At 34.9% G+C, this 25,494-nt stretch overlaps 1 protein-coding gene and 1 non-coding gene across 16 annotated transcripts in view; both read left to right on the plus strand.

The window, feature by feature from the left end:
- The window catches only part of LCOR (ligand dependent nuclear receptor corepressor), a 142,723-nt gene that overhangs the window by 87,810 nt on the left and 29,419 nt on the right, over positions 1-25,494 (plus strand). For 10 of the 15 annotated variants that reach the window (XM_046027060.1, XM_046027061.1, XM_046027068.1 and 7 more), the window contains 3 exons: positions 4,270-4,402; positions 9,417-9,704; positions 12,754-12,847. In XM_046027060.1, coding sequence (XP_045883016.1) covers positions 4,270-4,402; positions 9,417-9,704; positions 12,754-12,847 — 515 coding nt within the window. Of the gene's footprint in view, positions 1-4,269; positions 4,403-9,416; positions 9,705-12,753; positions 12,848-15,400; positions 24,975-25,494 lie in introns of those variants that run through there. The other 5 variants (XM_046027067.1, XM_046027070.1, XM_046027071.1 and 2 more) reach the window with 3 other exon arrangements.
- Positions 2,416-2,520, plus strand: LOC123955852. Its single transcript, XR_006821396.1, has one exon. It is a non-coding gene; the product is annotated as a U6 spliceosomal RNA (small nuclear RNA).

A 25,494-nucleotide genomic window follows, 5' to 3' on the forward strand; every position in this document is an offset into this window, starting at 1 on the left:
CCAAAAGAATAAAACACTTAAGAATATTTTTTTAAGATTTTATTTATTTATTTGACAGATCACAAGTAGGCAGAGAGGCCTGGGGGCGGGGGGTGGGGAGCAGGCTCCCTGCTGAGCAGAGAGCCCAATGCAGGGCTTGATCCCAGGACCCTGAGATCATGACCTGAGCCGAAGGCAGAGTCTTAACTCACTGAGCCACCCAAGTGTCCCACTTAAGAATAATTTTAAGATGTTTAAGACTTGTACACTGTAAATTTTTTAAAATGTTGAAATAAAGAAGGTCTGAATAAACTGAAAGATATCTCAATGTTCGTGAATTGGAACACACTTAATGTTAAAAAGATAGCATTACTTCCCAAAATAGCTTGCAGATTCATTGCATTCTCTATCAAGACCTCTGCTGCCTTCTTTGCAGAAATTGAGAAATTGATCTTAAAATTCATACAGAAATTCAAGAGATGCATGCAAGCCAGAACAATCTTCTAAAAGAAGAGAGGACTTACACTTCCCAGTTTCAAAACTGTTTACAAAACTACCGTGATCAGCGTACTGTATTACTGGCTTACAGATGGGAAATGTAAATCAGTAGAATAGAATTGGGTATCCAGAAGTAAGATTTATGGCTAGTAATTAATTTCTTTTCAAAGATGTTTTATTTCTTAGGGGGAGAGGGAGAAGCAGACTGCCAGCTGAGCAGGGAGCCCACTGTGAGACTCGATCCTTGGGATCATGACCTGAGCCAAAGGCAGACAACCAACTGAGCCACCCAGGCACCCATGGCTAGTGATTCTTGACTAAAGAATTTGGACCTCTCCTAATACCATACACAAAAGTTTACTTGAAATGGATCATATACCTAAAAGTAAGTTCTAAAACTATACAACATTTAGAAGAAAACATAAGAGTAAATCTTCATGACCTTGGGTTAGCCTCCAGTTTTTTAGATATAATACCAAAAGCACAAATGACCCCCCCAAAAAAAGATAAATTGAAATGTATTAAAAGTAAATAATTTTGGGGGTGCCTGGGTGGCTTAGTTAAGCCTCTGTCTTCAGTTTAGGTCATGATCCCAGGGTGCTGGGTTCATATCTGGCATCAGACTCCCTGTTTCTCCCCCTCCCTCTCCCTGCTGCTTCTCTGCTTGTGCTCTCTATAATTAATTAATTAATTAAATCGATGCTTAAAAACATTTTTTTTAGCTTTTGTACTGCTGACAGTTAGTAGCATCAATGAAATGATAAGCTCACTGATGGCAGAAAATATTTGCAAATCTTATATCTGATAATGGACTTATATCCAGAATATAAAGAAGTCTTAAAATTCAACATTAAAAAGGTAGATAGCCCAATTAAACACTGGGCAAAACATATGAATAGACATTTCTCCAAAAAAGGTATTTAAATGCAGTTAGATGTTCAACATCAATAGTCATTCGGGAAATAAATCTGAACCATGAGACACCACTTCTTTTGTACTAGAATGGATGTAATGAAAAGATAACAAGTGTTCATAAGTATATGGAGAAGTCAGAACCCTCATTGCTGTTGAGAATATGAAATGTTGTACCTCCTTTGAAAGATAGCTTTGGCTTGTTTTTTTTTTTTTTAAACTTCCTCAGAATGGTAAACATAATTAAGGCATGATCCAGAAATTTCGCTCTGAAATATATTTCCAAGAGAAATGAAAATACATCCACACAAAAACTTGCCCACAAATATTAAAGGCAGTGTTATTTCTATCATAGTAGCTAAAAAGTAGAAACCCAAATGGTCCTCAACTGATGATTGGGTAAAACGGACTATATCCATACAGTGGGATATTGTTTGGAGCTAGAAAGGAAAGAAGTACTGGTACATGCTACAACATGGTGAACCTTGAAAACATTCCAGGAGGAAGAAGACACACACACACACACACACACACACACGGATATTGCCCAATTCCATTTATATGAAATACCTAGAATAAGCAGGTCTGTAGAAACAAAAAGTAATAAAGTGGTTGCCTAGGGTTGGGGCAAATGGGAGAATGGGGAGTAGCTGATTGTTAATCTATGGGTTTACTTCTGGGGTACAGAAGTGTTCTAAAATTTATTATGGTCCCACACCTCTGTGAACCTACCAAAAAAAAAACATTTAATTTTAGACTAAAAATGGGTGCATCGTATGATATGTGCATTATATCTCAGTAAAACCATTAAAAAACAAAACAAATGGCTGCAACTAATTAATGTGAACCATTTGAAAGTTATCTATATGTTTCAGAGTCCAGGTTGATTAAATTGGTTAAAACTGTTTAATTGAAGAAAAAACAGGTAGCACCTCCTTTACTGAGTGCAGTTAGTTGCTGTGAGTTGATTTAAATAAGACAGTAGCCTGAATGCAACATTAAACATGGTTGAAATGTAGATATTCTGTGCTCGCTTGGGCAGCACATACACTAAAATTGGAACGATACAGAGAAGATTAGCATGCCCCTCCGTACGGTGACACACAGATTCATGAGGTGTTCCATATTTTTTGATGAGCTCCAGGTGGTGTTTGTAAGTGTTGAATCACTAAATTCTACACCTAAAACGAATATTACGCTGCATATTAACAAGCAGGAATTTAAATAAAAAATTGGGGGAAAATACACATTTTTGTAAACGTGTATGTAGAATCACTCACTGGAACTACACTGTGTACAATTCATCCTTCAACTAACATCTTCTCTCTTTAAGATACAAGTGTTCTAAACATGAAAAATAAACATATATATTCTGCTCAAGGTCTAACTGAACACTGAATGCAGGACTAAAGAGTTAAGTACAGTTCATGCCATGTAATGTCTCATTTTAAAAATCACTAAACAATGAAATGGCATTAAAGTATAATGCAATTGAGGATTTTATTGGACTCTTTAATACCTATTTCTAATACCTTTTAGATGTTAAACCTGTTTTAAAATCACATTTTATGATTCATTTTCAAAAGTTAATAATTTCTTTAGGCCACAAAAGAGAATATTGGCAAATACAACTATAATAAAGGTTTTTATAATGATTTATAACACAATATTTTCTTTATGTGGCAGACTTAGTATGTCTAATACAGAAATTATGTGGGATGATTTTAGTTTGATTATGCAAGAGAGTTCTTTATGTGAAACTATTTGTAATGTATAATTGATACTAAATGTGGTGTCAACACAGTTTGGATATTGGCGGAATTATAAAAAGCTGGTTTCAGATATCATTGGGTATATTTGAATTCTTTAAGAAAACTGTGAATTATAAGTCTTCAGTGTCTTGTTTACTACGTACTTTTCATTGTGTCAAGGTATGTCCTCATTTTCTTATTTACAGTACTTTTAGTTTTCCGTGACATAAGTAAATGCACATGGTGATACATTGCAATAACTTACATATGCTGGAACTTAAGGAACACTTAAAACATGTACTTTGCTTTTCTTTACACTTTTATTTCCTATTATCATAGTTCCCTGTTTATTAGCTACAAGAGTTAAAATAAGTGCAAAGGATTAACAACCTAGTCTAGTGCTCCTGCAGTCTGAGAACAGATTCTGGGAATGTTTGGGATGAGTCTAGTTCAGCATTTTGAAACTTTTTGATCATGACTTAAATTTTTATATTGTAAACATTTTTAAGCATAAATAGAAATGTTTGCCTTTAGAACATGCGATATACTCTATTTTTTCTAGAGCCAGTTTTAACCTATTAATTTCACAGCTCTAAATATTTCAAAGCTGTAGTTTATGAAATAGTATTCTAGGGACAGAAATATAAATTTAGATAACTTTCTCTTTGAGTTTTCCCTTCTTTTATGGCTCTTTTAAAAATGTTTGTTTTGTGTCTGGAAAAAACATCTTGAACTTGGAGAGCAAACATGATTCTCAAATAATATTTAGGGTTTAAGGTATCTTTTTGTCTGAGTTGAATTGTGTGTGAACTATTGCTGTGTAGTATAATAACTGATATATTTGAAGGCTCAAGAAAAATTTTCCTTTAGTAGTATTAGAGTTTCTCTGTAAATTTTAAACAATTCATAAAATAAATAAAAACCACCAAAGTGTATTTTTACATTCACTTCGCTTTTATACTTTTGTGGAGATAAATTTTATTCTGATTTGAAGTTTTTAAATATTTTAATTGTATTAAACTGATTTGTCTTATCTGTTACTAACATTTGTCTTTGATTTTGCATCTTTGCTTTTGATACTGAATGGGGAAAGATTTCTGTGCAAATATTTCACCAAATATTTTTACAGGGACACTTAGTCGGTCTGGATGAACCAGCTTCGGGAGCTGGGCAAGAAGCTCTGCTTAAACAAGAGCAAGCAAAAATCATTCGATTCGAGAGACAAGCAGAAGAGTTCCTCAATGCAGTCTTTTATAGAAAAGGTTGGTTCTAGTGAAGAATGACATTTAGTATCTGCTTGTCTTATATTAATTTCCTTAATTTTAATGTCATTTTTTTAAAGTCACTTTAAAACATTTTTCTTTATTGATGATACACACTTCATATTCCTTTGGTCAAGTTAAATTTGGAATTGGTAAGGCAACCCCTCTCCCTCATTTTCATTCTGAAATGATGGTGTCATATAAGTTTTTGTTAGTTAAATAGTTCCTGAAAGTATTATGAACATCTGAAAATTCTAAGGTTTCAGGAGTACAGTATTTTATCGGACAGATATTCTTTTTTTTTCTTTTAAGATTTTATTTATTTATTTTTTTTGACAGACAGAGATCACAAGTAGGCAGAGAAACAGGCAGAGAGAGAGGAGGAAGCGGGCTCCCCGCTAAGCAGAGAGCCTGATATGGGGCTCTATCCGAGGACCCCAGGATCATGACCCGAGCTGAAGGCAGAGGCTTTAACCCACCGAACCACCCAGGTGCCCCCAGACAAATATTCTTACATGGTTATAATTTTAATCACAAATAACCATAAAACCAATTGTATAAAATTTTAGTAATTCCTGACTGAAATTCATTTGGAAAAAAGATGTGAAGTTATGTCTTAAAATTAGATTTGCAAGCATCTTTTCCTTGGTACAGTCTTGTTTCACTAAAATTTCATTGAATTATTAAAATTGGAGAAAAATTCATTATTACATAGTAAAACTTATACCCCATATATTTCAGATGGTATGTAATAGCTCCATCTCTTAGATTTTTCCATTTTTCTTTCTGCTTGAGATTATTGTAGACAGGTTTTACATTTCTTTTCTCTGCCCACAAAGCACAATTGTCATCAGCTAAGACCTTCAGAAAATTTCTCTCCATTTTCCATTCTAGTGAAGTCTTTACCTTCAGGAAACTCTGAATGGATTTGTATTCCTTAGTTATTTCTTTCCTCTAGTTCCAAGATTGAGGTTACTATGAGAGGTTCTAAAAAAAGTTTCCTACAAACTCCTCATAATCCTGAATATTCCTTATTTAATCTTCCAGCAGACTCAATGATTTGTACATTCCAGTTTACACCTCTCATTCTTCTGGGAATTCCCTCCAAAGTTAGAAGGGTGATTTTTCCCTGTATACTGGTTGAAAGTCTGATAAATGCTATTCTCATTGGTTGTTTACAGTTGGAGATCAGCTGATGTTCTGCTTAGTGTGGTCAATATTTTCAAAATGGAGTATGAAGTCAGGCGTCATATAAAATTAAGCAGTGAAGATTTTTGTTTTCTGTGGCACTTTTTTTCCTTCCATCCTCACTTCTCTTTCATCGTCTCAAGTTGACCTAAAGCTCCAAACTGAGGCTCCCATGCCCACTTTATCTTCCCTTTAAAGTACGCTGAGTTCTAAAATTATGTTCAGAATAGTAATTGACTTAGTTTTACAAACATTTTTTGTTTACAAACATTTGATTGTTTTATTAAAGTAATTCACATTTAAAGTATAAATGATGGATCAGTTCTGTCAGTTTGTTAACAAAATAAAACATCTTTACAGTTCCTCTGTTGTTCTCTACTTTAGGATGTGTACTGAGTCATGGGTCTAATTCTGCAGCAAACTTCATTATTTGAAAAGAGGAACTCTTGTCCCTAATATACGTGGAGAAAGAATTTTTCATGTACTCTTTGCTTACAGGGAGTTAATTCTCTCTGAAAGAGAATTCTAGCCGCTTTCTCTGCTAGTCCTAGTCAAGTAGGAATAACTTAAAGTTCTTAAAAGTTTCGTTAATTAAACATTAAACTTTTGGGCACATGAGGGAATTTTTACCTCAGAGTCAGTCTTAGGGTAGACTTTAAAAGAGATGAGAATCCTCTGAAATTGTATGTAAAGTTTTGTATTTGTAAACTGGTGCATGATGCTCAGAAAAAAGAAGTATTGCTTTGTTATTGGAAGTTCCTTCCTCCTTGTTTTATGCATTAATATTGTTATTTTTAGATAGTATATTAATCTTCATGAAAATGTCTCAAAGGTGACCGTTAGTACTCTTCAGGTTATACCAAAAATGTGCTAACATGAAGAGCAATGACAGGCAAAAGAGGATTTTTTTTAAATAAATCAGAGATTTGGGTTTAGTTGTTACTAAGTATTGCAAATGAAAGTTTTTTTGTTTGTTTGTTGTTTGTTCCTCGGGAGGAAGGAGGAAGGACAGAGGGAGAAAGAACATCTTAAGCAGGCTTTATCCCCAGCTTAAGATCCATGAGATCATGGCTTGAGCTGAAATCAGAAGTTGGATGCTTAACTGACTGAGCCACCTGGCCACCCCCAAAATTTTGTTTTAAAATAATTGAGCATGGAAAGGTATTGTAAGCTAAGTAGGAACATAGATGTACTAAAAGTAGGCTTTTGTGGTATGGACTCTATAATAAATCCCAGGTTATGAACAGTATATCTTCTACAGCTGTCATTATCATATTCTTTCAGCTTGCTTTGTCACTTGTGTAGAAAATTTGACACTTTGCTGAAAGAGTTTTTTTAATTTTTAAAATTTTTATTTTTAAGTTTAAGATTTTGAGAGAGAGCACGTGTGCACATGCATGCACACGAGAGTGGGGTTGGGTGAGGAAGAGTCAGATGATCAGTCAACTGACTCTGAACCACCCAGGCACCCCAGATTTGCATTTTCAAAACACACAGGTGGCTGGCGATGTAGGATTTACTTGTTTTCCTGTCGTTTTAATTTTGATTTGATTTGTTGTTTTTATTTGACTCAGTTGTGCATGTCCCTCAAGGCATATCTAGGTTATAGAAGTTGTGTTTTAAGTAAGTGAAAGAATGAAGTGTGTTCAGGAAACTTCAAAAGATGTAAAAATTCACATGCCAGAGATGTCATCAATCTGTGAATATGAATTGTGCTTTATGATTATGTTCTTCATTCAAAAAAGCGGGAAGACAGACTGCAGCCATTTAAAGCTCAGAGATAGCAATTTATGGTCTTTATCCTAAAATCTCTTGACTCTTCACAAATATGTTAATTACATTTATGAATCTGATTGAACAGACATCTCATAAATTCATTTTGCTTCCTATTTGGACACTTTGTTCTTCGAGTGTTACTGGGGATAGGAAGATACATTAATATATTAAAACTTGAAATTATATGCAGTCTTTCATTGGGAGTATGGATCTTAAGTAGAAAGTTAAATGAATATGAATATTTAGTGAATAGAGAGATTTGAAGAGTGTGTGGCTAAAATGTTTATTAAAACCTTTAAAGAACTCGTCAGTGGTTGCAATAATTTCAGAACTTTACCTAATTGAACACCTCAATTCTTAAACCGCGTAGCATACTCTATAGAGAAGAAACGTAGGGTTAGAAGTACTTGTTAGTAGAACAGAAATGTTACTGTTTGTAAAGCAAACCTCATTAGACTTCAGAGAATTAAATATTCTGATTTTAGACTATCTTCTGGTATTGAATGTTATCTTTCAGGGAAACAAAAATTGTTCTTAGGAGTCCCATGAGGTTTTGATGGGGTGGGTGTGTGTGTGTGTGTGTGTGTGTGTGTGTGTGTGTGTTTACTGTGGAGATTTTAGATTTTAATAGTAATAAGTCATTTTTCTCTAAATATATAAAGCAACCTAATTCACTTCCAGCTCTAGCTGTATTATGGGTAAAGTAATTTACCTTCTATAGTTAAATCTTTAAAAGACCAAGGAAACTCAGGTTTTCTGAGAACTTTCTTCTAAAACCTCTGACGTGTGGTGGGGAAGTAGAGATTACAGGTGGAACATTAAGATCATGGGGAGAGTTTTAATCAGGGGTCTATACTACTAACCATCTATACAAATTTGAAGAGCCCACTTACTCTTTAGAACGTTAACTTCATTTGTCTAAAGAAAAACAAAACCTGATGAGGATTGATTGATTGAACTGATCCATTTATTACTCAACTAATATGAATGCATTCTTTATATCAGGCAAGATTAGGTGCTGAGTGTACAGAGGTAAACAAACATAATCTCTGCTCTTGACAAGCTTAGTCTTCCTGAGAGTATGGTAACGGTGGAGATGTGATGACATAGTCATACCAAACATTTTCCCTTTGATTTTCCCCTATTTGACCTTCAAGGTCCCTTCCAGTACTAAAAGTTCTATGATTTAATGAATTTATATGTTTTAAAAATTAGCATTGATTAGAAATGGATAACTTAGGTGTTTATTTCATTATTTCACTAGCTGTTCTGTTTAATGATTGGTAGAGTATATTTAAGGAACTCATGGAAAATATATGGGCTTAAGCTTTTGAGATTTGGCATTTAAACTCCTAGCCTAGGGGCTCTAAAATTGTGGTCCCTCAACCAGTTACATCTAAAAACTTACTAGAAATGCCAGTCCTTGAGCTCACCCTAGAACTGCTGAATGAGTGACTCTGGGGATAGGATCCCACAATCTGTTTTTATAAGTCCTCAAAGTGATTCTAATGAGCCTGAAAATAGGAGGCTATTGCTCCAGTCTACGATGGATCTTATATTAAGTATCTCCTTCTATAATTTTGATATGCCTTCAGTTTTGAACAGAAAGTAAATTAAACAGCATGAACTAAGTAATCCATTCTTCAACAATTCAGGAAGAAGTAGCTGAGGAAAGGTCTAGGAGAAACCAAAAATAATCTATAGGTGGTAAACAGAAGGGTAATTATCTCATAAAAGAAGGGTTTGAGATTTCTTTATCAGGTAAGTGATTCTTGCCCATAAGATACACTATTTGTTGTCCCTTTATTTAATTTCATAATATTGAGGGGGTGGTGTTTAGAAATGATTTTATGAAAATTTTATTTTTAAAAATCTGGAACTCAAGCTTAGAGATTAAAAATATAATTCTGAGAGGGAATACTACTTTTAGGGTATTGCATTATAAGAAAAAAGATAAAATGAAATTTTATGTTTTCTTGAAAGCTGTCTTTTTTTTTTTTTTTTTAAGTACATTGTCCCAATTTAAAAGTAAATAAATCTTTGTTTACAGACAGTCCCTGGGTCTCCGACCCCAATATTCCCCTAGTGGCCCGTGAGATCATGCAGCGAATGATCCAACAATTTGCTGCTGAATATACCTCAAAAAATAGCTCTACTCAGGACCCCAGCCAGCCCAATAGCACAAAGAACCAAAGCCTGCCGAAAGCATCTCCAGTCACCACCTCTCCCACGGCTGCAACTACTCAGAACCCTGTGCTCAGCAAACTTCTCATGGCTGACCAAGACTCACCTCTGGACCTTACTGTCAGAAAGTCTCAGTCAGAACCTAGCGAACAAGGTATGGTTTGATGTCAAGGTCTCCTCTGTCCAATCAGAATACTTTAATTTGGGGAGAAAAAAAAATTATTGGCAACTAGGGCACCAATAACAATAATAGGATAAAAACTAATGTGATTCTTAAATTATTCCTGACTCTGCAGTAATAGAGAAGTACAGATAAAATGGCTACGCTATGTATCAGTAGTTCGTAGTCATGATTAATGTACCACCCAGGAAAGTTAGGTGGTTACAGTTGTTGCTGATCTTTTTTTTTTTTTTTAAGATTTTATTTATTTATTTGACAGAGAGAGACACAGCAAGAGAGGGAACACAAATGGGGAGTGGGAGAGGGAGAAGCAGGCTTCCCGCTGAGCAGGGAGCCCGATACGGGGCTTGATCCCAGACCCTGGGATCATGATCTGAGCCAAAGGCAGATGCTTAACTACTGAGCCACCCAGGCACCCCATTGCAATCTTTAATTTACTTGATATTTATATGAGTTATTTTATGCTTCCAAACCTTTGCCGTATCCCTTGTTTTTAAAACCCCTATGAAAATTTACGTTTTCCCCCTATCCATCAGTGTTCTAGGATTAGCACCTGAGAAATGAGTATGTCTTATTCGGCAGAAGTCATACTGTGCAAATGAAATAATAAGGCAAGACTATGTATTGTTTGCATTTTTAAAAAAGAAACTTCTGGGGTTAGATACAATGAGGAAGACATTAGACACACCAGGTGGTTCAGTGTATTCAGTATTTTATAAATACACAAACACATCCATACATGTATATGTTGTATTATGAGCTAACCTTAGAATATTTCCGAAAGGTAATTTTTAATTTGTTGATGAGGATCCTGATTAAGGGAAAAGGTTAAGAAGTTACCAGTTTTGCTTATTTCTTGATTTTATGAAAAGTTTACTCTCAATAGATTTAATATTTTTGTTGCTTTATGATCTCATTTTACCTTTAATTTCACGAAGATGAAATGAGTATTTGAATTCTGCCATTGGTGATATCTATTCTAATGAGACTTCCTTGTCATAGAAATCTCTTAAGAGTGTGCAGAAAGTTATGAGATGTGTAGATTTATTGGAGAGAAATACAAGTTCATTTTATAAAAAGTTTAATGCATTATAAAAATCTCTGCAAGGACTTTTTTCTGCTTATTATAAGTAATTTTTAGAGGGATTTACACTTAATGGACCGGCTTTAGTTGTTTATTAAAGAATGTTTTTAACTAGTTATGAGTAATGAATAGCAATCACAATCTTACAATTCTGAGAGATTTCCTGATAGAACTCCTCATTGTCATATGTTCACATCAGTCAGTGTACTTTTACTTTCGGCTACCAAAAGTCAAATTGTGCTTTTTATTTCTTTTGAAGATTATCTTTACCAAAGATTGGTAGCTTTCATTAAAAAACTCTTTGCTCAGAATATTGCCTTAAAAACTTCAGTTGAGGAGAATGACAGTGTAGAGGTTGTATTTAAAGTATTAATGGTGGAGATTAACATAAAAAGATAATCACCTAGTCTAATTTAACTTCTAGTTGGTGCTGTGCTTAAGAGATATGTTGTACTAATGGTACGCTCTTGTCAACAGAAATTGAAGCTAGATGACAGGATTATAGTGTATAGTCTTTAAGTGAAACAAAGTTTTAGAAATTATATTTCCCAAATGAATTTTCAAGTGTTTCCAATGAAATCACAGTGTATTTAGTATATTTAAGTAGACTTAAAATACATTGCCTGTTTGATTAGACAGACTTGGATGTCTTAAATAATAGTGTCTTTGGTTGGAAATATTTTAAGCAGTGTATTTACTTGTTAGATGTCTCATTGGGTTAAGATGTCTAAAAGGACACTTGGTTCTGTAAGATTACAGTTATATTTTTAGAAATATTAGTAACTCTAAAGGACAACACTTAACTCTGTATGAATGTGGGATTTTTGGTTTACAAACTCACGTATTTATTTCTAACACCATGAAATCAGGAGTGACAGTGTCCTCAGACACAGGTCCTATGTAGATTCTATATTGGGGCAGTTTTTAACATAACTGGATAGAAAGTCCTCTCTGCTGACCAACTGAAAATCAGAGGCATGGAGTATTAGCTTGCTTTGTTAATTTTGGACAGAATGGTGGCTTTAAAAGTTGTCCAGATGATGATTTTTCCTTTTTAGACATGTCTGTTTGGGAAAAAAGTCTTTGTGGGAAAAGAAGGTCTTCTGATTTTTTGTTTTATAGTGTGAATTGTTATGTGGTCTAGCTTCAGTTAAAAAAAAGAAAATGGCTAAAACATCTAGGTTGTCATCAGTATCAAGACTGTTTCTTTCTTTCCCTGAAATTTGCTCACTAGTTTGTAATGGCTTATTAATTGAAAAAACCTTGCCTTTATAGATATCAAGAGTTTCTGCAGACTTTTTCCAAAAGATTGTCCTTATACAGAGTTTTTTTGCAGATGTGTCTAAACAGTAATTAGGACACATGAAAATTATAAACAGTTAATATCTGATTCATCTTATAGACTATTTTGTATATACATGTAGTTTAACCATATAAACTTCTATTTTTAAAATGATTTGTGTTACAAAATTTTTTTAAGCCAACTTTTATATACTTACAGTGTTTTGGGTAGACTTAGCTCTTGAGGAATTTGGTTTTATAATTTATATGATGTGGCATTAAAACTCACATGCTTTGATAAAGGTGAATTTAGAAAATGGAGTCTAACAATTCTGTTACAGAACTTAATACTATGTAAACTGCGATTTCTGTTACCTCACTATATCCTAACATGTTCGGTGATATGCTGTACCTTTTCTTTTGCCCTACGAATAAAATATTTAACCCTTGGAGATACTTGCTCAAGCTTTGCTAAATGTATGTCACTGTAAGAGGGAAAATAGTCCTGATTCTTTAATGACTTGACTTCTTAACTTCATATATAGCTAGTGTATCTGCATGGTTGACTAGGCCTGTTGCTTTGTCATTTTTGGTCTATTCAGTCCACATTTGTTCCTAGTTTTTAATATCCTCAGGTGTTTGTTTGTGTCTCTACAGACGGTGTACTTGATCTGTCCACTAAGAAAAGTCCATGTGCTGGCAGCACTTCCCTGAGCCATTCTCCAGGCTGCTCCAGTACTCAAGGGAACGGGTAAGGGAAAATATTTGTAGCCTTCCACAGTTTTATAGGGGGGCAATTTATCAAAGATTGGTATAAATCTCCATTGTATGTTTTAAAAATTAAGTCTTCAAAGTAACTCTCTTGTAAGTGGGCCTTTAGTAAATTACTTGGTCCATCTCTCAAGTAAAAGGTCAGTCTGTGAAGTCCAGAATTGACTAGGGTAGATGAGTTTTGCCCAATCACTTCAAGTAGTGAGTGAATTAAAATATGGCAAGAATGTCTTTGGCCTTTTTGTTGTTGAATGTTTGAGAGTGGGAAACCCAACCTAAATAACTCCATGATTCAGATGTAAGGCAGTGTTATGTGTGCTGAAGTTGTTGAATGAAAATTGGGCTCCAGTACTTAACTGGGTATCTCTAATGGAGTACGTGGGTATGTGGGAGCTGTTCGTTTTTTTCCTGTTTGTTTTGGTTTGGTTTGGTTTGGTTTGGTTTGGTTTCATTTGTTGATTTGAACTGCAGTTTTAACACTGTGGCAGTTCAGAAAATGTAATTGTATGTATTTTTTGTTTTTTAAGTGGTTAAAACTATAGATGTTGGAATAACCATCGTATGGTACCAAGAGATTATTACGTGCTCAGTTTTGATAACTCTTAGCAAATTAAAGTGAATTTTCTGACCACCTAATTTTATAGTGTAAGAATTGTCTAAATTCTCTCTGCATGTACATAGAAGCCATTTAGAAAAGTCAGGTGTTAATGAACTTTAAATACCATATTGGGAAGGATTTCCATAAAATTGTATCGTAACCAAAAATCAACTTCATATATGAAAAGTAACTTTGGTAAGTTAAATTAGTTAATACGTAGGTTTATTTAACTTTCAGAGTACCAACATAGGAAAGTTATTTAGATGTTAAAGGAATAAGTACACACTTAATGGACTAACCTTTTTCAACTTACTCTTAATTACTTTCAAATTGAAGAATTCCTTTACTGACTCCTAAAATGCTGCCTTTATTTTCTCTAAAATTCCATCATTTTCTTTTTTCTCTCCTCCTCTATTCAGTCTAAAAGTAACCTACTGATTTAATGCAATTTGCATAGTTTACTAATCTTTTTTTCTTAAGCCCTTCTTTTCACTGTAGTTTATATTAGATACAAGTCACTGTGGTCCCAAATCATTGGGTTCCATTTATATATCAGAAAACTTGAATTGTGTGATTAAGGACTCATGTAGGAGAATCCTAATTGTGGTGTGCATAAATGAATCCCTTGCTTAAGATTTACTTTAAACTTGGCCACCAAGTTCCATGCATAATATGGTTGAAGTTGCTGTGGTTTACCCCTCTGAATGCAAAGTGTTTTTTATGTGGTATTGTTTTCTGGAAGACAAAAGCACCTATAAGACTGCCCATATTTTAGTTGAATATTCATTGTTATCTTTATTATGTTATTTACTGATAACAGCACAGAATCCCTGTAGACTTTTGGAGAACATAGCTGGTTTGTCATTATTTCTTCAGAGTTCCACTTTTGTGCCTAGTAAATGTAATTATTACCCTTGGGCATGCTTTACCAGTTGCCAGTTTTATCATTGATAATATTTATCTATTGTGAAAATGGAAACCTTATGAATTAACTTTGTGTAAGTAGTTGACTTTTTAAAATTATTTGAAAGCTATCCACTTAAAATTTCAAAATTGATGCTTAATATTTTAAGAAGAGACACTTTTAATTAAAGAAAACTGCTATAAATTGCTTGCATACCTCTGACAGTAATTACTTTGAGTAGAACTTAAGGAACAAAGTTTGGGGAAAATAAAGGGCAGTTTCTTTAAAGATTGGATTACTTCAAATGGAAAATTAGTGGTACTCATGTCTGCAACTCAGTGTTTTAAAATGAAGAAGCGTGGTAAGTTATAATGCGATGGGTATTTTGATTTGGTTTGGGTTTTTCCCCCCTTGGGGCTGGTAGCCATTTTTTTTTTCCCAAGCAAAATAAGAAATGTTACTTGAACATGTTTGGTTTTTGATGATGAACATCAACTTTGTTTGTGGGATAAGTGAGCAGTTATCTATGGGTTCCACCACTGTAAATGGTTCCAGTTTTATAGCTGGTTGTCATGAATGTTGAATATGTTGCATTAAAATAAATAATTTGGCTTACTCTTTTATTACTGTACTTGTTTAGTGGTAACGTCACATTGGTAACACAATTCTGTGTAGATCTTTGGAGACTTGATGATTACTTTGTAATTAATAATTAAGGTGCTATTTTCAGACAGTTGCGCGAAACTTTTTCTCCGAAAATTTGTGAACCCAACCAGAGACCAGCTGACAGGTTTAATTTTTCTTTGCCCAAAAAGCTCCTGGTTTTTTTTCTTTTTTCCTTTTTCTTTTTTTGTGAACAAGTTCTAAAACTAACTGCCGAGACAATTTTTTTTTAATTTTAGAGAAAAATAAATAAATAACACAAAGTGATGTTACCCAAGCAAGGCCTTCTAATAAAGGAGTGGTCCCCTCACCCATCCCTCCCTACCTGTGCAAGTCCTGCTCACATCAGTTTCCTTCCATCCAATTAGGCGACCTGGGAGACCCAGCCAGTACCGCCCAGACGGACTTCGGAGTGGTGATGGGGTACCTCCAAGAAGCTTACAGGATGGAACCAGGGAAGGTTTTGGACACTCCACATCACTCAAAGTTCCATTGGCTCGATCCCTGCAGATTAGTGAAGAACTACTGAGCAGAAACCAATTGTCCACAGCTGCCAGCCTTGGGCCATCTGGATTACAGAATCATGGACAGCACTTAATATTATCCAGGGAAGCCTCTTGGGCAAAACCACATTATGAGTTCAACCTCAGCCGTATGAAGTTCAGGGGAAATGGTGCACTCAGCAACATCAGTGACCTTCCTTTTCTTGCAGAAAACTCTGCCTTTCCAAAAATGGCACTTCAAGCAAAACAAGATGGAAAAAAGGATGCGAGCCATGCATCTCCTGTAGATTTAAAGATACCACAAGTTCGAGGAATGGATCTTTCTTGGGAGTCTCGCACTGGTGATCAGTACAGCTATAGCTCTTTGGTAATGGGTTCACAAACGGAGAGCGCGCTTAGTAAAAAGTTAAGGGCTATTCTTCCAAAACAAAATAGAAAAAGCATGTTAGATGCTGGACCCGATTCATGGGGCTCAGATGCTGAGCAGTCTACCTCTGGACAGCCATATCCCACATCGGATCAAGAAGGAGACCCTGGCTCCAAGCAGCCTCGGAAGAAAAGAGGGCGTTACAGACAGTACAACAGTGAGATACTGGAGGAAGCAATCTCAGTGGTTATGAGTGGAAAAATGAGTGTTTCCAAAGCTCAGAGTATTTATGGGATTCCCCACAGTACACTGGAGTACAAAGTAAAGGAGAGGCTGGGCACTTTGAAAAACCCTCCAAAGAAAAAGATGAAATTAATGAGGTCGGAGGGGCCAGATGTTTCTGTAAAGATTGAATTAGATCCCCAGGGAGAGGCAGCACAAAGTGCAAATGAATCAAAAAATGAGTAGGAATACTGTAGAGTGCCAATTACTGTACAAACTGGGTGAGCACTACTGCATTGTTCAGCTATCATTGCTTACACCTAACTTCATTTACTGTGACACTTGTTTCTTTGCAGATTTTGCATTGACTTGTGTGTACAGAGGTGAAAGGTGCATTCTGAATGTTGCATATTTTAAAATTTTCATGTGCAGTATGGCTCGGGATATTGTTTGGCCTTTTTGCATGTTTCTCTACAAAAGAGAATTGAGTTACCTCACAGAGAACAGATACATGGAAGTGGACTCCTTGCCTGTAGAGCCTGCATGCTTTTCTTTCTTTTCTTTTCTTTTCTTTTTTTTTTTTAAGTTATATTTACCTTTATTTAAAAAAAAAAAAAGGAAAAAAGCCCCCTTTTAGAAACCACCTCTGTCATACTGGGAGCTTTATCATTACAAATTGGAAAGCCATCTTATAAAATCATTCATGTTTCTCTTCTACATTTCACCGAATTGAAGGATTAAACTAAAGAAAAAAGTCCTAGGAGCAATGAACCTTTGAATTAAAAAAATCCAGTTATTCAGTGATATGTAATTATTTAGGTCAGTTTACATTTTATGATTTTCTTCTATTAAATTTACTTAACAAATCAGCAATCTGTTTAGTGCTCACCCAGTAGGAGAGGAGGTGGAAAATGTGCACACACTACCTTCAGAAATGCTTCGGTTAATTACTTTGTAACACTACCTTTGCTGTAATTTTTTTTGGTATTTTCTAAGGGTAGAATTTGGTCTCACCAACAAGTGAGGATATAGCCTTATCTCATGGAGGACGAGCTCCGTTCTTACTCAGGAGCAGTCAGGGTACATTACATAAAACAATAGAGGATGCCTCATTTTAACAAACTAAGTTTCTTTGTATTCTTAAAACCTTTTACAGAGATCATGTGCTAACAACTGGATATCATTGCAGCGACTAGTTTAAAATGTTCAAGATCTTTTTATTGGGAAAAGGGAGAAGTAAGGAAAGAAGTGTGTTTAAGTAATTATAATATTGCAAAAGTGGTATCTAGATTTTTACAGCCTCAGTAGTCTGCCCAAATACCCACACGAATGAAGGATACATGTTTGTTGTGAGAGAAAAAAAGAACCCCAAGGTAACCTAATATGATTTAGGTTGCATTTCACATCTGATGATAGTCAATCAGCAATTGAGCTCAGTAGAATTTCTTTTTTAATTAATCCAGATACTAGATCAAGGGGGGAAGGGTTGTTTTTTAGTTTTTTATTTAATTTGTTGCTTTCAACATTCTTTCCCCTCCTTCCATCCCTCCCTCCCTTCCTCCCTTCCTTCCTTCTTGGCATCCTGTATTCTATCCCCTTCTTAACTTCTCCTGATATTTAGATGAATTTTATGGTTGTTTAGCACACAATTCAGGACTTTCCAGATCATGTTTATAGAAGCACTCCTTGAAAAGCATCTAGGCTTTTTTTGAGATGGGCTTTTCAAATTACAGTAATCAAATTCAGAATATTTATTTCCTATAATTTTTTGTCAGATAAATAAAGCCCATGAAATTTAATTTTGCCTTGTGACCAAATTAAAATTACTTTTGGTACAAAAACTAAATCCACACCACATATACCCTATCTAATCTGCTGAGAAAGGTGGTCAGGCCCTTCTAAATGCTTAACCAAAACTAAACAAAAAGTCATTGGGGTTTTTGTGTAAAATAAAATAAGACTTGGAGCATTAAATTGAGGCTGATGATTTCAGATAAATACTAAAAGTTTGAAGAGAAGTTGGTCCAGATATTCCCAAGGCATAAATTCTTGCCTAGCAACTTTGGAGCAGTTAATTAGGTTAAGGATAGTTTTCCCTCCGCAGCCTATGTTTTCAAAGGTTAGGCACACCATTGCTGTTATTGAAATACATGCACTGCTCATTCTTGACATAGCCTGGGCTTGGGTTCCTCTTTTGGTTTGGTTATTTTGTGTAGCAGTTTAATCTGTGGATGACTGAGCCTGTTTCCTCTTAGCTTTCTGGTCTCAACAGAAAAAAGCAGCTTAGGTTCAGAGCAGTATATGACTCTGCAATATTTTCTAGCCTAGCTAGAAGTTGCAATAAAAATATTTTATGAAATATATGGTTTTCATCTGCAGTTGAAGGAAGTTGTAGAAAGTTTGCTGAAAGCAAAGGGCTAAGCTTGTGAAGGAATGCCTCCTTTGTTCCACACTCAGTAATTTGACTCACACAATTAATTGCAGCCATGGTATCTTTTTGCCTGATGTTTGGGGTATTTGGTAGCCCAAATTGCTGCAGAAAGGTCCTTTGAGCAATTAATTTGTGCTTGCTTTTATCCCCTCTCAGAAAGGCATCATTAAAGGCCCATTTAAAAATCTGGCCCTAAAAGTTCAACTTTTGTAGTTTACTGTTCAGAGAGGTTTAATCCTGCGTGGTAGTCTATAAAGTGATGTATGAGTTGAGTTATGTAAATTTTGTCATTGTAGTGTACATGGAGTGATCATTTTACTAACATAAATATTTTCTATGTGTGTTTCAGTGGATGACAATCGAGCAGCAGAAGAATGGTGTGCCTACCCTTTAATGCTGCAGTTTAAATAAGAGAACTTGTATTGTGTCATTTCAGATTGTAGGCTGAGACTTGTAAATAGTGAAAATTTGAGTACTTCTATTATTTGTTTTGGTTAGAAAGTGAATTTAAAAACAAACCAAACTCTAAACGTTCTCAGATTAAAAGTCCTGAGACCTGAAGATTGTAATATTCATGTCTGTGAAGCTTTTAAACATTACACTTGAGATCAGTCATGACTTGATATTCAGGTAAATTTTCTTTTCCAAGAAGCTTTTGAATAAGCATATTTCCTCCAAAGGTCGGTCGGTCTCTCTCTCTCTTTTTTTTTTTTTCTTTTTTGAGTGTAGTTTATTTTAAAGCACTAATTGCATTACATTGGTAACTGCAATATAAAATAGCCATTATTGTTTTGTGAAGCATGGTTGAAATTAGATAGTGGTCCCTTTTAAATTTCATGAGCCTCTCAGAAAAAAAAAAAAAAAATCTTTAAAAAAAAAAACAGAAAGCTGCTGAATATTTCAAAAGATATATATTTTACCTTATTGTAGGTTTTGTAAAGTTAGTTGGTAATATTCAGGTGCACTTTTAATGTTAAATTTTGTGTTCAGAGTTCCATTATACCATGTATTTCTTGGAGGTGGCTCATCACAGGGCTGGCTGTCAGTCTTGGTGCCGCAGTGATCTTTTAATATTTGATTTCTCTCTTGATTTGCCACTGTTCTGTATTGGCACTTTCAGTGTAGATATTCTAGTTTGGGGACGTCCTCATAAATGTGTAATAGAGATTGGTCTATTCGCATGCTTAATTTCTGCTAATCAGAGTTTTGCATGGCCCAAACAACAGTTGACCATTTTTATGGTATTGGAAGGTATAGTTCACAGCTGTCTTTGTCACAGAAGCCTTTTCTCCTCTGATTTTCCAGTAGGCAGATGATGATATTACTCACACTAATGTTAGGAGATAATGTGTTGAAAATCAGTTCTTGCGGGTTTGTTTGTTTGTTTTTAAATGAGAGAACATTGATATTATAGAGTAGATATGGCACTGTAAAGTCAAAAATACTGAATGATCCTATGGAAGGATATCTAGTTGTATTTTTATCATTAGCTTTCTTATTTTTCAGAGAGTTGGGTCATGAAACTTGACAGTAATGTACTATATTACTAAGTTCAGTAGGCTTTCAAGTGACTCTGAACTATGTGATGAGCTATACACTTTTTTCTGCTCCCCAAATACCATGAAGGACAAGGTCTCTCTTTCAAGAAACATAATTTATATTTGTGTATAATACTTTTTAATACTAAGTTTGTTGTTACCCTGAAGTTTAGGTGTTGCTTGATAAACCTTTGCTGCAGCAGATCATGAATATGAGTAAGGCTTTGTGTGATAATAGGGGTCCTTATGTGAAGTTAATTACTGTTCAGTTCTGGTGAGCAAGCTCAACAAGTGTGAAGTGTGTATTAGCTTTATGTGGTACACTTTTACTTTACAATATTGAAGTGCTTTTAGAACTCTGGTTATCTTATAAACCATTACCTCATCCAATTGGCATTTTCATTCCCCAACATTTTACCTGAGCTATAATATGAGCTATATGGGATCAGATAGTAAAACAATAAGGCACAAAGAGACGTTTAGTTCCCAATTTTCTGGAGAGAACTCTAAATTAGACTAAAAATGACTACCTGCAAAGGCCCATATCATAACTACCTTCTGTCATTAGGCAGTACTTAGCAACCTTTGAGCTGCTAGTGAGCTATGTGTTCTCCCCCTGTCCAAGTAAGCACATGGTGCAAGGCCTGGTTCTAAGCCTTTGTGATTCTCTTGCATTTCACTGACCCGTAATAGTGAAGCTTGGATTCATTTAGTTATTTTTATAAAACAAATTAATGAGTCAGCCCAGTGTCAGAACCTGAAACTATTTTGAGTAGTTATGGAGGATAAATGACTGGTGGGTGTCGTTTTCTTTAACAGCTATTGTTCCTGTAGATCTAATTTCGAAACCACATATTTTTTCTTTTGTAATTTATTCTTTCTTTAAATGCTAGAGGTTGTTTTGTATGAGCCATCCTTTTCTATATATTCAGGTTGCTGTCATTGGTGGTAGAATATGACAATAGACTGAATTGCTCCACTTAATCTTTTATGGAAGACATTGAAAGTTATAGGTTAAATTTTGACCTTCATTGAAGATAAAAATTGTTTTCCTTGTTACCTTTCCATTGTAATTAGGTCTTCATTAATACTGTGGTCAGGCCAGTGTTATTAGAAAATGGCTTTAGCTAAATGGTCCATTTAGGAGACTCTTAAAGCTATATAGGGGCTTAAAAAATTGATTGCTTTCCAACTCTGCTGAAAAGAAAAGAAGTATAATTCTGGTACAAGGAATGCAGACCTCCAAAATCATCTTAGTTTTTTGTTTGTTCGTTTCTTTTTGTTTTTGATTCATTCTGTCCTGGAGACTTAAAGGATTTGTGAACATGGTGACTGAAGGGAAAATAGAGGAAATTCTCTGCTTGTCCTCTCTCTTGTTCCCAAATAAACTCACAGTTGCCTTTTGAAAAAGCAGACATTAGCCCTGTAGCTGTGTGCCCTAAATGTTATGAAGGAGATTGGGGGGGGGGGGGGTAAGGAGTAGGAGGGGAAAGTATGTAGACTTGAGAAGAGGCTAAAGATTCTGTACTATGATACTAACAATGAGTCACAGGATAGATAATGTGGTGAAGTTGGGCCACCTTCATTTGATAGAAAAATCTTTTAGATGGTTTGAAAATGAGAATCAAGGCTAATTAATGTTGATTTGACAATAAAACATGAGTTAATGAGTTAATTCTGCAACTATTTGGGGGGTAATTTTAAGGTTTCCAGTTCATTTAGAGCTGTATTGATAAACGCTAAAAAACAAGCACTTTTAGTTAATCATCGATTTATTGGATGTAGCAAATATTATAATCATAATATTTAATCTTTATAGTTTGACTATGAAAATGAACTCTTTACCCCATCTTGAACTGTCTTTGAACAGACTCAAGGTGATCGTTTCAACACTGGAAATGACCCTACACACATACCAAAAAAATCTAAAGCAGTAAGACGTATTTGAAGATCCATACCTCTTAGACTTTTTAGATTTGTCTTGGGAAAGAATTTATGAACCTATAACCAGTATTAGTGCAGTCTTGGGTTCCTTGTTCTGCATAATTGCACCCTTTCTCAGGTATGTCCTGAAAACATAAATTTTAAAATAATCTCTTTAGAGATTAGATTCTCAGTGGATAGTGTGTAAGGGGACTGGGGGAGGGGGGTGGGGGGGTTGGCCACAGGACACTGACACAGTAGAGCAGGGATTTTTAACATTCAATAGCCAAATAGAATTTCAATCTAGAATATTTTTACCCCCTCAGAGTAAGTGAAACAACATCTATTATTTGGTAAATACCCGGTGCTACACTCCTAAAAGTCTTTTCTTTAATCCAGGTAACTTTTTTTTCCTGCTTGGTGGAAGGGTATATAGTAAACTTTACTGTCACTAGGAAAGCACTTGTCCGAAATGTTTAAAGTACTAGAAAAGGGATAATTCAGCACTTTTTCTGTTACAACACTAAAGTCTTAATTTATCTTCAGAGTCTTAGGTACTGTAAGTTTTAGCGTGATTATTTAAAAATATAAAACATAACTACATTACACGGGGTCAGATCACATTTATATAAATAATTCTTATTTAAAAAAAAAACAACTTTCTGTATCTTTCAAGCAATTCCAAATGATTGCCTCATGTTTCCCATTTCATTAAGCATTTCAGGCTTAAGAATTTGGAATTTGAGAGGAGGTGAGGGGAAAATTCCCCAACATGAAAAATTGTGTTAGACCATTTTAGAAAAATAAATCACTAGGATAATGGGTAGGGATTCTCTCTCCCTTTAAGTCTTCAGGGAATGAGCAGTATTTAGAATCTTTGGCTGAAATTCAAGCCTTTTTACTGTGTAAATTTTTAATATTAATTCACTGACATGCTTTTTACATCAGAGGACTGAAAATGGATCTTAATGTTTTTAAGTTGTGGAAGGGTATATTTCTAAAATGAGGGGGGGATAATTAACTAGGTTAGTATACCAGCATTAGTAAGTTTAAGGAATTTTAGTATGTAATAGCAAAGTGTTTGATTAAAAGTCTAATCCTATATTGCTAGTCGAAATTAGTTACATTCTGATAATAGGAAAGATAATAGTCATTGGATATTGATATGCTGTGCTGTCAGAAAACCAGGCTAAGATAGAAACCTTTATCTGACTCCCACATGTTGCTTGTTCTGATGGGATGTATACTTTACAGCAGCTTATTGCTGCTTTGAGAAGAAATGTATAAACTATACATTTGGAGTGTTTGCATATAATTCTTTATAACCTCCTCTTTAAACTGTCAGACATTGGTATTTTATCAGTCCACACTGTTAAATAAAACTAATGTTCTTAGGAATCCAGCTTGTACACACTGTTTAAAAACCCTCAGGGACAGTTTACACACTATTCTCACTCAATTCAGGTACTTTGATGCTATTCTTAAACCTAACAGTGACTTGTATTTTTCTGTTTTGCTTTTATTTCGACGTGCTGGTAGCACATCCTTGATGAATGTCAACTTAAAAACTCAGTTCAGGTATCCAGGTATAACTCAGCCAAACAGATTTTAAAGCTGCATATAACTCTCCAGCACACGGTGCCTCACACTCTTATAGTGGCATTCTGTATATTCAGTTATTACTACTGAGCAGATAATGTGGGGGTTCCTGTTAACAGTGTATTTAAAGAAACAAAATGTGCATAAGCGTATAACCAGCACATGTGTAACATACACACACACACACACACACACACACACACGAACTATATGTTTTTTAAATGCCACTAATAGCCAGCACAATTAAATGACATTCCTTGCTGCTTCTGTAAACTGTAACAGATGCGGTTACTCCTCGATGTGGCTCTTGCTTCTTCACCACACTACTACTAAATTCAAGCACTGGTCCTTGGGTGTCTGACCTCTACATTCTAGTTTATGCAATGTCTTTAGAAAATTCTGTGCACTGGCCACTGTGATGGAACCGTTGGGCCAGTAGTGCTCTGAGTTTATTAGTAGTGATTCTGCCAAAGTTGGTGTTGTAACATGAGTATGTAAATGTCAAAAAATTAGCAGAGGTCTAGGTCTGCATATCAGCAGACAATTTTGTCAGTATGTTTTGTAGCCTTGAAGTCCTCAGTGACAAGTTTCTAATGATGTGAAGTTCTAATTCCAGTGTTTTAGCCCTTTGCATCTTTACTGTTAAGACTTGTCTCCTAGAGGTCTTTATTCTTTATGACTCCTTTTGTTTTCTACAGTACTATCTGTGGTTAACAAAATAGATTATTCCTCTGCTTTAATATTTGATATCTTACATCTAAAAGGAACTCTCCATATATAAAACCCATAGCCTTTGAAGATAATGGAAAATGGCATCTTTCAGATTTCTAGAAGTTCAAGTGTCATGCGACAAAACAGGAACCCCCTTTACTCTTATGGACCTCATTTCAATATACTGTTTACAGTTTGACGGAATTGTATAATTTAATATTTCTCTTGTACTGTAGTTTATATTTATTTACAGATTTTTTTTGTACTGTGTGATTTGAACTTTTTGTTTCTTGCTATGATCAATGTTTATGTAGTAGAGCACTTATGATCACAAATTAAGTTTTTTGGTTTGATTGCACTACATTAAATTTTTTAATGCAGTTCTGATTTTTGACTGGACTAAAATAAGCTGTGTCTTAATGTATGTGATGAGTACTTAAAACTTTAATCCATGTGGTCCCCTTTTTTTTGCATTGTATGTCAGAAGCGCTAGTTCTTTCGTGCATGTGTAAGATTTAATGGTTCCATTGTATTATTTGACCATGACATTTTGGAGAAACATTCCCAGCTGTAATGTTGTGTATGGTAGTTCTCACTGGATGCTAGACTTTTCAAAACCACTATTCTTCTAATAAATTTTGTTGTGAAAAGCTGTTTTAAAAGCTTGGTTTCTACTTCTTAAGATTTCAATGCATTTTTTAAAAATCCACATAAGGGGTGAGATTTCTGGGTGTACTGTAAATGTATGTGGTAATCGACGTTGGTAATTTTTTAATGGTAAAGTCTCTCCAGATGACCTCTTAGGTAACTAGAAGTTGCTGTTTCGAAATTGTGCTTCAGTGTTTGGGTGCCACACTGCCTTGTAACCCTGTGCCTTTACTAATTTGATGCTCCCTACCTCAGTTTTCCTTTGGATTATTCTCTTTAAAAAGTTTTTTTTAGCTAGACAAGATATGTATTGATATTTTCATAATACTTGTTTGCTGGGCTTATGTAATTATTTTCTGAAAAATCATAATTTCCACAGAGTAAGACTTTATGCTTAGTTGCTTGCTAAAATAATGACTTACTGAGTTTTGTTTGCTCTTTTCTTGAAGCACAAATACGAAAGCAACGCTGTCAAGTAGTTGAGGTTATTATAGGTGTTCTGATTCTTGGGAAGGTGATG

The sequence above is a fragment of the Meles meles genome, chromosome 13, assembly GCF_922984935.1.
Source record: "Meles meles chromosome 13, mMelMel3.1 paternal haplotype, whole genome shotgun sequence".
NCBI classification, from domain to species: Eukaryota; Metazoa; Chordata; class Mammalia; order Carnivora; family Mustelidae; genus Meles; species Meles meles.